Source organism: Coffea arabica, chromosome 3c (assembly GCF_036785885.1).
Source record: "Coffea arabica cultivar ET-39 chromosome 3c, Coffea Arabica ET-39 HiFi, whole genome shotgun sequence".
NCBI lineage: Eukaryota > Viridiplantae > Streptophyta > Magnoliopsida > Gentianales > Rubiaceae > Coffea > Coffea arabica.
Genome location: NC_092314.1, coordinates 9,363,879 through 9,374,436, shown reverse-complemented (window position 1 = coordinate 9,374,436; position 10,558 = coordinate 9,363,879). Strand labels below are relative to the sequence as shown.

Genomic DNA, 10,558 nt, shown 5'->3' with positions numbered 1-10,558 from the left:
ATGTCTCAGGAACCAACATGAAATACTCGGCTATCATAGTACACAAACTTCCTAACATCACCGATACTTCAGAAAGCAGCTCCAGCGCAATTAGTGGAGAAAAAAATACAACAAAAATGCTCATCGACTCTCCACCACAGCCAGAGACAACCGAAGTTGTACACACCTGAATCTTCAGCAAATGTAGACAACAATCTCCTCACCGCACTCAAACTGACAGAAAGCCCCATCAAAAAACAGCGCACCGAAACCTAGGCAAAATAAGCTTAAAAAATACTTTTGAAACTATAAAAAGCTCCAAGAAGCTTTAGTTGTAAATATCTGTAAATACGTGTGAATGTCTATATAACAAATGCAATACAGCGACCTTTTGTAGAATACACTTATCACTCAGTTCCTCAATGCAATAACATAAAAAAAAAAAAAAACAATCCCTCGACGCCCGCGCATCGCGCGGGGACCACAACTAGTATATATAATATAAACGTTGTGCATGAACGATGAAGAATTGGAAAGATTTATGTTATTCTTCATCCGATCCCTCCCCTCAAGCTGCTTCTTCACTCAGAAAAGTTGAAAATTTTCAAGGTACAAGATAAACACATAAAATAGAGGAGCAGGTCCACAATAAAATTTAAATATTATCATCCACCTCCTAAATTGTTTAAATTTTTAAGGGCAAATTACACTTTACTCTCCTGCGGTTTAGTGATTTTTTACGTAACCTTCTATGGTTTCAAAAGTTATACGTAACATCTTCATAGTTTGGATTAAAGTGTTAAAGTGATGGAATTTGCATTCTATAACAAAGTCAACTAAAAGTAAAAAATACTCATATGTAAAGTTAAAAATTATTTATTAACCATAGAGGGATTATGTGTATATTTTGAAAATCATAAGAGAGTTATATGGTAAAGTTTTAAACTATAAGGGGGTTAACGAAGTGTATTCTTCAACATAACCCTTCTAATTCTGATCCAATGGTTATATTAAGTGGTTAAAAAAAAAAAAGACCCTTGGTTCCAATTGCATTTACAACTAAAATGGCTGAAAAGACTGAAAGTATACATTTTTTTAATGTTCAATAGCTACTTTGAAACAAAATTTAGATCAGGGACCAAAACTTGACAATGGAAGTAATTTAAAGGCGTTCTATACACTTTATCCCTTGTTCTGTCGGCACTAATGACTAAATTTGACGAGAATCCTTAAACGTGACAATTTTTTATTGAGGGGCATATTTGCGAGACTACATTATTGAGGGGTCAAAAGAGTGCAAAGAAAATAGTTTAGTGGTCAATCGGATGGTTTCCTGAAAAAAAAAAATTATAACAAAGACGACATGTTATACACCATTTGATTAAAAATTTACATGATAAATTAGTTTCTCGTCTAACCTATGAACGTTACGAGCTCGAACATGACTTTGAACGGTGCTTCTTTTTTTTTTTTCAAAGGGACTTTGAACCACGGTCAAAATAGCAAGCATAGTGGGAAATTCAGAATCAATATTTAGACCCTGTATAGCTTTGAGCAACTGCTGGCCTTTGTACTCCCGGAATTTTACGTGCTCTACCAACGCTGAACTGACCTCCATGATCATGAACAAAGATGAACCCACTTGTCACCATCATGAGCGCAGCAAACAGCCCTACGCCAGCAGCTCCCAAGTCCTTGAATATGGCCCCAGAAGAATCAATTATCAGCTGCCTTTCACATGGAGCCGTCCAAGAGGACTCTGCTGTCCTCTGGTTCGTCTCTACTGCCTGCACTGTATTAGCTTGTTTGAAGTTATTAAACTTACTGTTCATTGTCAACATCAGATAAATTGGATTGGCCGCACTAAGAATAGAATTAAAACTTTAAAAACAGGAATACAAATGGAAGCACAAAGTCAAACACCAGTAATATAAGGTTTGCTATCTCCGATGAGTCATTAACTAACACACTCAGAAATTTAGAAAATTATCCATTAAGCATCCACAAGAACATGGAGCACCGGCATTTCTCATCACTGCTCTACCATCTCAAGGCCACATCAATCCTACTCTTCAGCTAGCTAAAAATCTTGCACGAACAGGTGCCCAAGTCACCTTTGCCACCACGGTTTATGGATTTAGCCGCATTAGAAACCTTCCAGCCTCTGGTTGTCTCTCCTTTGCATCCTTCTCCGATGGATATGATGATGAAAAGTCTCAGAAAAACCGCGATTTCACGAGCTTTTCATCTGATACAAAGCGTTTCGGTTATAAAGACCTTACCAAGTTGATCCAAACTACATCCAAGGAGGGTCGTCCAGTTACCTTCTTAATCTACACAGTTATGCTGCCTTGGGTGGCAGAAGTGGCGTGCGAGATGCATATTCCATCGGCGTTCTTAGCTATCCAAAGTGCCACCACATTTGCCATCTATCACAGGTACTTCAATAGCCATGATGGTTTTTATGATGGAGTTCGTGAAGTTGAGTGTTCTTCAATTTCCATCAAATTGCCTGATCTTCCCTTCTTCGAAAAGGAGGATTTGCCCACCTTTCTCTTACCTAATGATCAGTTCTTTGCTTTTACAGTTCCTTTTTTTCATGAACATATAAAGATCTTAGAGCAAGACTCTAAACCTTGTGTACTAGTCAATACTTTTAACGAGTTGGAAGAATCATCAATCAAAGCTGTTGATGGTATGAATCTGATCCCAATTGGACCTTTGATTCCTTCAGCTTTTTCTGATCGCAATGATTTGACTGATAAATCTGTCGGTGTCGACTTATTTGACACCCCCTCAAAAGGCTTTCTCCAATGGTTGGACTCAAAGCCAGAAAGGTCAGTGGTTTATGCATCATTCGGAAGCCTTGTGACATTAAAGAAAGAAGAAAAGATGGAGATTTTGCATGGATTAAAGGAAGCTGGAAGGTCTTATTTGCTCGTGTTACGAGCAGATAACGAACAGGAAGAAGAAGTAAAGGCAGTGGTAGAAAATATTTCAAGTGAAGAGGGGATGATAGTGCCATGGTGTTCACAAATGGAGGTACTCTGTCACAGATCAATAGGGTGTTTTCTCACACACTGTGGGTGGAATTCAACACTGGAGAGTATTGTTGCTGGGGTTCCAATTGTGGGATGTCCACATTTATCTGATCAGACAACAAATGCAAAGTTGATCGAGGAAGTTTGGGGTATTGGGGTGAGAGCAAAAGCTAATGAAGAAGGGGTGGTGGAAAGAGCAGAGATCAGGAGGTGCTTGGATACTGTGATGGGAGGCGGTGAAAAAGGGGAAGAAATAAGAAGAAATTCTGCTAAATGGAGATGTATGGCGATTGAGGCTGTGAAGGAAAATGGATCTTCACATAACAATTTCAGAAACTTCTTGCAGAAATTAGAGTAAGGAGACAAGGATATGATGATTTTGAGTCTGAGTTTATGAAGTGATCATCAATTGAACCTTTTGTCATTTGTCATGACTAACATGCCAATTGAATTTATTGCTCATCTTTCTGTTGCATTGGTCGCGTCTTACATGATCAAATTGAATTATGTTTCCAACAATTATTTAAATCACTTACCAAGACCGATGAAAAAGGGAAAAGATTTAGGGTAAATTACATATAACCCCCATAGTGGTGCATAATGCCAGATAACCCCTTTAAGGTTTCAAAATATTCATATAACTCTCCTATGATTTTATGTAAAGTAGAAAATAGATGAAATACACAATTAATTACAGCAGTTGTACGAGAGATGCTCCAAAAGTCTATGTGATAAGATCATAATATCTGCTTAACCCCACTATGGTTTGCATAAACATCCATTACAGCCCTTTTTAGTTTTTGCATTTATCTACATAATTCCTATGTGATTTTATATAAGGTGATTAAGTCATCATTTGATGTAGCATTTAAACAAGAATATTACTGGTATTTCAACTAAAGACGCTATATAGGTTATTTTTCATTAAGTTTCCACTTTATATGAAATTATTGGAGGTTTAAAATGTTAGAGGAGTCATGTGATAATAAATGAAATCATAAGGGATTTATTTGTAATTTACCGAAATTCCTAATCCAATCGCTCGAGCACCTTCTTCACATCAGAAAAGTTGAAGTTTTTTATTTAACCAATTAGACAACAGGTGAGTGCAATAACAACTTAGGTAACAGCTGATTAGTAAAATTATAGGACTATTTTAAATTTGTACCCCTAACATTGTACACTTTCCACCATGAACTTTAATTCCTTACGTATTGTACACTAAACTCATAAATATGTCCTATTCAAGTTCAATTGTTAACAATGTAAGTAAAACCAATGAAAAGAAACCTCCATATTGTTCACTCCTTGTGTTTGTCAGAAAAAAGCCAACTAAAAATGAACACCTAGTGGATCATAAATAGCAAAAGCATATTCTTGTTCTTTTTTTGGCTTATTTTTTTCTCGTAAATTACAAATTAATCCAAGAAGTTGAACTTGATGGCTTATGCAACTTGACACGCACTGACTAATTCTGTCCAAATAATGCAAAGGATAGAAAATATGTTTTACTGATGCCACAGAAAATATGTTCGTCAATGAAGTCAGTCGAGTAGGAAAGAATTAGGCGAACTTGTCTTATTTTTTGTGAAGAATAGAAAGATAGTATACTTCAGTGATTGGTTGGTTGGTATATAGTATACTTCTTAACGTTTGAAACGTAGTTGGCCCCTTTTATTTTATGTTACACGTTCCAATCATGAATTGTGGAAAATGTGGTTTATGGAGAAAAGCATCAACGCACAGGAACCGGATCAAGTGAACGAAGCTAGTCAAGATGCATACTTCCAAACACAACTCACAAATTGAAGCGTAAAAGTCATTTACACAAGTTTGAATATAAGCTTTGCAATCTCCTCATCAGTCAATAACCAATACGCGCAAAAGATTAGGAAATAATTGAGCATCCACCATGAACATCAAGCACCAGCACTTTCTCATCACTGCTCTACCAGCCCAAGGCCACATCAACCCTACTCTTCAGCTAGCAAAAAACTTGGCAAGAGCCGGTGCACAAGTCACCTTTGCCACCACGGTTTATGGCATTAGCCGCATTAAAAACCCTCCAGCCTCTATTGGTCTCTCTTTTGCATCCTTTTCGGATGGCTATGATGATGCAGAATCCATGAAAAACCGCGATTTCGCGTGCTTTTTATCAGATGTCAAGTGTTTCGGTTCTAAAGACCTTACCAAGTTTATCCAAGCTTCATCAAACGAGGGCCGACCGGTGACCTTTGCAATCTACACTGTGTTGCTGCCTTGGGTGGCAGAAGTGGCCAGTGAAATGAATATTCATTCGGCGCTTTTGGCTATCCAGTGTGCCACTTCGTTTGCCATCTACCACAGGTACTTCAATAGCCATGATGGAATTTATGATGAAATTCGTGAAGTTGATTGCTCTTCAATTTCCATAAAATTGCCTGATCTTTCCTTGTTCCAAAAGGAGGATTTGCCGACCTTTCTCTTACCGAATGATCCATTCTTTGCTTCTATAGTTCCATTTGTTCATGAAAATATTAAGATCTTAGAGCAAGACTCAAAAGCTTGTGTGCTTGTCAACACTTTTAACGAGTTAGAAGAAGCATCAATCAAAGCTGTTCATGGAATGAATTTGATCCCAATTGGACCTTTGATTCCATCGGCCTTTTGTGATGGCTACGATTCATCTGACAAATCTGTTGGTGGCAACTTATTTGACATCCCGGAAAATGACTGTCTTCAATGGTTGGACTCAAAGCCAGAAAGGTCAGTGGTTTATGCATCATTCGGAAGCCTTTTGAGTTTAAAGAAACAAGGAAAGATGGAGATTTTGCATGGATTAAAGGAAGCTGGAAGGTCTTATTTGCTCGTGTTACGAGCAGATAACGAACAGGAAGAAGACGTAAAGGCAGTGGTAGAAAATATATCAAGTGAAGAGGGGATGATAGTGCCATGGTGTTCACAAATGGAGGTACTCTGTCACAGGTCAATAGGGTGTTTTCTCACACACTGTGGGTGGAATTCAACACTGGAGAGTATTGTTGCTGGGGTTCCAATTGTGGGATGTCCACATTTATCTGATCAGACAACGAATGCAAAGTTGATCGAGGAAGTTTGGGGTATTGGGGTGAGAGCAAAAGCTAATGAAGAAGGTGTTGTGGAAAGAGCAGAGATCAGGAGGTGCTTGGATATTGTGATGGGAGGTGATGAACGAGGGGAAGAAATAAGAAGAAATTCTGCTAAATGGAGCTGTATGGCGATTGAGGCTGTGAAGGAAAATGGATCTTCACATAACAATTTCAGAAACTTCTTGCAGAATTTGGAGTGAGAATGATACTAATTTCTTGTAAAAGGGCTGTGTTTGAGTTTCAGTCCATCAAAATCATAGGTTTTTTGTAATCATGTATTGATGATTGAATAAATTACAATACCTATTTAATTGTTGAAAACTCCTTTTAAAAAAAAAAGCTGCTTGGGACCGCATACAGCTTTAAATGTGGATTTCCTTCTTTCAACAAAAAAAAATTTTTTTTTTTTGTGGATTTCCTGCACTTGACTTTTTGAAAATTGCAATGGCCTCCCTTTGACTCAGTCTTTTGCGTGTTTCGAAGTGCTACGTAAGCACAGACGTTTCTTCGCCATTGTGGCTTAACAATGTAAACGTGCACTAATAGGGGTTATAAAGATGGAGTTGAAAAATGAATTAACCTATTCAATATTTGAATTGAGCTTAATTTGCTAACATGTTCTTCGAATTTGGTTCGTCAATGATAAATCAAGCGAAACATGCATGAGAAATATATAATGCTTGTTAATGTACCAAAATTGACAAAAATCTTAGGTCAATAAAATGGCATCAAACTTTAGTTTTATATGAAAAAATTTCAAGCTACTAGAGTCCCGATGTAACAAAAATTTGTTTAAAAATTTGTTTAAATCCGACTCGACAAATAAATAACTCAAGATTAAAGACAATTTCAAACTCGTCAAAGAAGTATCGAAGTGTTAATAGTAAATATTTGGCTTAATTAGGATCGTTTTCACCAAATTAAGGAGTAATAAAGTAGAGTGTAAAGTTCAAATGGTTGAAGTAAAATTATGATAGAGCCGTTATTTGGCACGTTTTGCACTGTCATCTTGTCCTAATTTTGGTTATTCATGGTGCTAAGAAAGGGGATTTCACTCATATTTGACATTTGCGTGAATTGTAGGTGGTTAGCATTAAAAAGATATCGCGGGAAAAAATTTCCAGAAGACTTGTCGTCCCAGAGCGTGAGCACGCCTTGAAAGGTGGACGAAACCGAAAGACGGACCGTGGTCCATGTGGACCAGGCGCATGGGATCAAAATTCAAAGGGGGAAATGGCTTTTGCAGATTGAATTGTACCAGACGTGTGGGCCTTGGACTACAAGAAGAAAAGAAGAAGCGAGATTCAGGATGAATTTTTAGGCTTAGCTTTTATTTTCCTTTTTCTACTCATTGTCAGATACTTTTCTCCTGTTCTCTTTTTCTTTACTGTGGTTTCGCCTGCGGCTAGCGGCTAGTGGCCAGACATTAAAGATTTCTGCGGATTGCATCTGGGCTCTGTACAACGGAGACCTTTCTTCACTTTTTGCTTTTGACTTTTCTAAATTCCGTGGGTTTTCTCTTGTGTTTCTCCAATTCTTCGGAAATCAATTTAATGTATTCAACTAAACCACGCGGGATTGAAAAGATGAGGAGCGGCTAATTTCCTCCTCTACCCAAAGGGTGACGCGAGGGCGCGGTCCATAAAACCTGTGAGATCTAATCAAGCTTTCATTATTTCTTCCAATTCGTTATTATTCGTGTGTTTCCTGAATTAATTGTTCATGGGTATTTTATTAATTGAATATCAACGGCCGGGTATTTGATTTAATTTAATAGCCTACTGCCACGTTAATTAAATAGAATCCGTAATTGTTCATTTAATTGACACCCCGTGGCGACCACCATAATTGGCTTTATGATGGGGAAACGCAAGATCTAATTTAAATAAACCCTCTTAGCGTGTTTATTGGTTAGGGTTGGGTTCTTCTAGCTTTAATGCAATTGGGTAATTAAATTCCTACGGTCGTACCTAGGGTTGTTATCTGGTTAGGGAAGCAGTCAATGGTCGTACCTTGACTGTCGAAAAGGTAAAGAAGAACTGGTTGTCAGAGCTTATTGATAGCTATAACCAACCTAGTGATAAATGGAGGAAATATCTTTGCATCGATGATCATTTAATTGGACCGTGCCTGAGCAGTTGATCCTTTGGGTGGAATCTTATTAATTGCTATTTTTAGTGACTTGTGCTTTGTGAGTTGGTTTTGAATTTAGTTCGCTTTGTTTTTATTTTACTTTGATTTTATTTATTCCTCTCCCATTGAAAATCCCCCAATTTTGCTCTGCTGATTTGGAAAGAAATAATTTCCTACCTGCTCCCTGTGGAATCGACCCTACTTGCCATTGTACGCAAAATTAGTATTTTTATAGACGAATCCGGTATATCGGATCAAGCAAACTCTTCGGGAATAGGGTGAATCAAGTAACCCATTGCACACCTAGGGTCCCTGCTCCCGTACTTGGATTCGTTTTATAATTATTTAATTGAGGTGGTAATTAGAACTTTTTAGTAATTATTATTGCACAGGTTCGGCACCTGTCAATTTTTGGCGCCGTTGCCGGGGAGCTGGCGTTTGGATTATTTGTTTCTTTTCAAATTCAGTTTTTATTTTAATTTATTTTATTCTTCTTGATACTTTTGCTAGTTTATGCCCCGTTCTTCTCGCACAGGTGAATTGATATACGACGCGGAGGTTGAGAAGGCAGCGCATAAGCGGAGGCAAGAGACCAAGAGACGAAAACAAGGGCACTTATTTGCTGCAAACGAGTCAGCAGAAGACGAAGTAAGCATGGCCAACAACCAAACCTTGAGGGAGCTGGCTGCCCCGGAGCTGACTCACCAGCCCTTATGCATCACATTCCCCACTTTGGCTGAGAACACTGCTTTCGAACTGAAGTCGGGATTGATTCACCTCCTACCTTCTTTCCATGGCCTCTCTGGCGAAGAACCCCACAAGCACGTCAAGGAATTCGAGATAGTTTGCTCTAGCATGAAACCTCCCGGGGTCACTGAGGAGCAGATAAGACTTAGAGCCTTCCCGTTTTCTCTCAAAGATGCAGCTAAAGATTGGCTGTACTACCTACCAGCAGGTAGTATTACCACATGGGCGCAGCTGAAAAAGAAATTCTTGGAAAAATTCTTCCCTGCATCCCGGGCTGCGAGTTTGAGGAAGGAAATTTGCGGTATTAAACAATATCCCGGTGAGTCCTTGTATGAATACTGGGACAGGTTTAACAAGTTGTGCACTAGATGCCCGCAGCATCAAATTAGTGAACAACTGTTAATCCAATACTTCTATGAGGGACTCCAATCAACCGATAGAAGTATCATTGACGCTGCAAGTGGGGGAGCACTGGCAAACAAGACACCGAGGGAAGCGTGGGAGCTCATCGAAGCCATGGCAGAGAACTCCCAGCAATTTGGCTTCCGTGAGAGCAACCCTCCCCGTAAAGTCAACGAGGTAGAGATTTCATCCCTACAGCAGCAAATGTCAGAATTGACATCGGTTGTTAGGCAATTAGCCATGAGAGAAACACCGCGAGCAAAGGTGTGTGGGATCTGTACTAGCATGGACTACTGCACGGACACGTGCCCCATTTTGCAAGAGGACGGGGTGGAGCAGGTGAACATGGCTGGAGGCGTGCCCGCGCCTCGTAGGCAGTATGATCCATACTCCAACACGTACAATCCGGGTTGGAGAGATCATCCCAATTTCAGCTATGGGAACAGGCAACAAAATTCATTTTCGAATCGTCCACCAGGATTTCAGCAACCATGGCAACCGAAATCACAACCATCATCCTCCAACACAGGGGGTTCCTTGGAGGATATTGTCAAGAGTTTGGCTACGACTACCGCCCAGATCCAGCAAGAGACTAGACAGTTCCAGCAAGAGACCAGGTCATTGACCACAAATATGGCTCAACTCCAGCAAGAAACTAGAGCTTTAACCATGAGCACCAATCAGTTCTAGCAGGACACAAAATCAGGCATGAAGGATATGGAGGCTCGAATAAGCCAGATAGCAACTGCCATAAATCGCTTGGAGTCCCATGCTTATGGAAGTTACCTTCACAACCCGAAATAAACCCCAGGAATGTAAGTGCCATGACCCTGAGGAGTGGCAAGACACTGGAAGGGCCGAAAGAGGGAAATTCAAAAAGCAAGAGTGAAGAGGAGATAGAGAAAGAAATTGAAGAGGAAAGGCGTATTCGCAAGGATCCTGAGGTAACCTTCACTTCTCCGCCCACTCTTAAATCTAACTTACCTCCTTTTCCTTGTAGGCTGGAGAAGACAAAAAAGGTAGAGAAGAAAAAAGAGCTTTTGGAGGTGTTCAAAAAAGTGGAGATCAACATCCCTTTGTTGGAGGCAATTAAACAGGTACCGAAGTACGCGAAATTTCTCAAGGATCTATGTACCCATAAGAGGAAAC

General features: G+C 39.4%; 3 protein-coding genes and 1 non-coding gene across 4 annotated transcripts; 3 read left to right on the top strand and 1 right to left on the bottom strand.

The window, feature by feature from the left end:
• Positions 1-1,611: 1,611 nt before the first annotated feature.
• Positions 1,612-3,495, top strand: LOC113735539 (UDP-glycosyltransferase 75C1-like). The gene is made up of 2 exons (XM_027262538.2): positions 1,612-1,773; positions 1,954-3,495. The coding sequence occupies exons 1-2, from the start codon at positions 1,612-1,614 to the stop codon at positions 3,376-3,378; spliced, it is 1,587 nt and encodes a 528-aa protein (XP_027118339.2). The 3' UTR covers positions 3,379-3,495.
• A 1,290-nt stretch (positions 3,496-4,785) lies between these two features.
• On the top strand, positions 4,786-6,448 carry LOC113734883 (UDP-glycosyltransferase 75C1-like). Its single transcript, XM_027261643.2, has one exon. The coding sequence runs from the start codon at positions 4,933-4,935 to the stop codon at positions 6,325-6,327; it is 1,395 nt and encodes a 464-aa protein (XP_027117444.1). The 5' UTR covers positions 4,786-4,932; the 3' UTR covers positions 6,328-6,448.
• A 2,325-nt stretch (positions 6,449-8,773) lies between these two features.
• LOC113735538 (uncharacterized) lies at positions 8,774-10,099 on the top strand. The gene has a single exon (XM_027262537.2). The coding sequence runs from the start codon at positions 8,774-8,776 to the stop codon at positions 10,097-10,099; it is 1,326 nt and encodes a 441-aa protein (XP_027118338.2).
• LOC140038207 (small nucleolar RNA R71) lies at positions 9,287-9,393 on the bottom strand. Its single transcript, XR_011842002.1, has one exon. It is a non-coding gene; the product is annotated as a small nucleolar RNA R71 (small nucleolar RNA).
• Positions 10,100-10,558: the final 459 nt, after the last annotated feature.

Coding starts and splice junctions, on each gene's coding strand:
- LOC113735539 (XM_027262538.2), top strand. CDS start 1,612: ATGAACCCACTTGTCACCATCATGAGCGCAGCAAACAGCCCTACGCCA. Junction 1,774..1,953: donor TCGTCTCTACTGCCTGCACT/GTATTAGCTTGT, acceptor TAACACACTCAG/AAATTTAGAAAATTATCCAT.
- LOC113734883 (XM_027261643.2), top strand. CDS start 4,933: ATGAACATCAAGCACCAGCACTTTCTCATCACTGCTCTACCAGCCCAA.
- LOC113735538 (XM_027262537.2), top strand. CDS start 8,774: ATGCCCCGTTCTTCTCGCACAGGTGAATTGATATACGACGCGGAGGTT.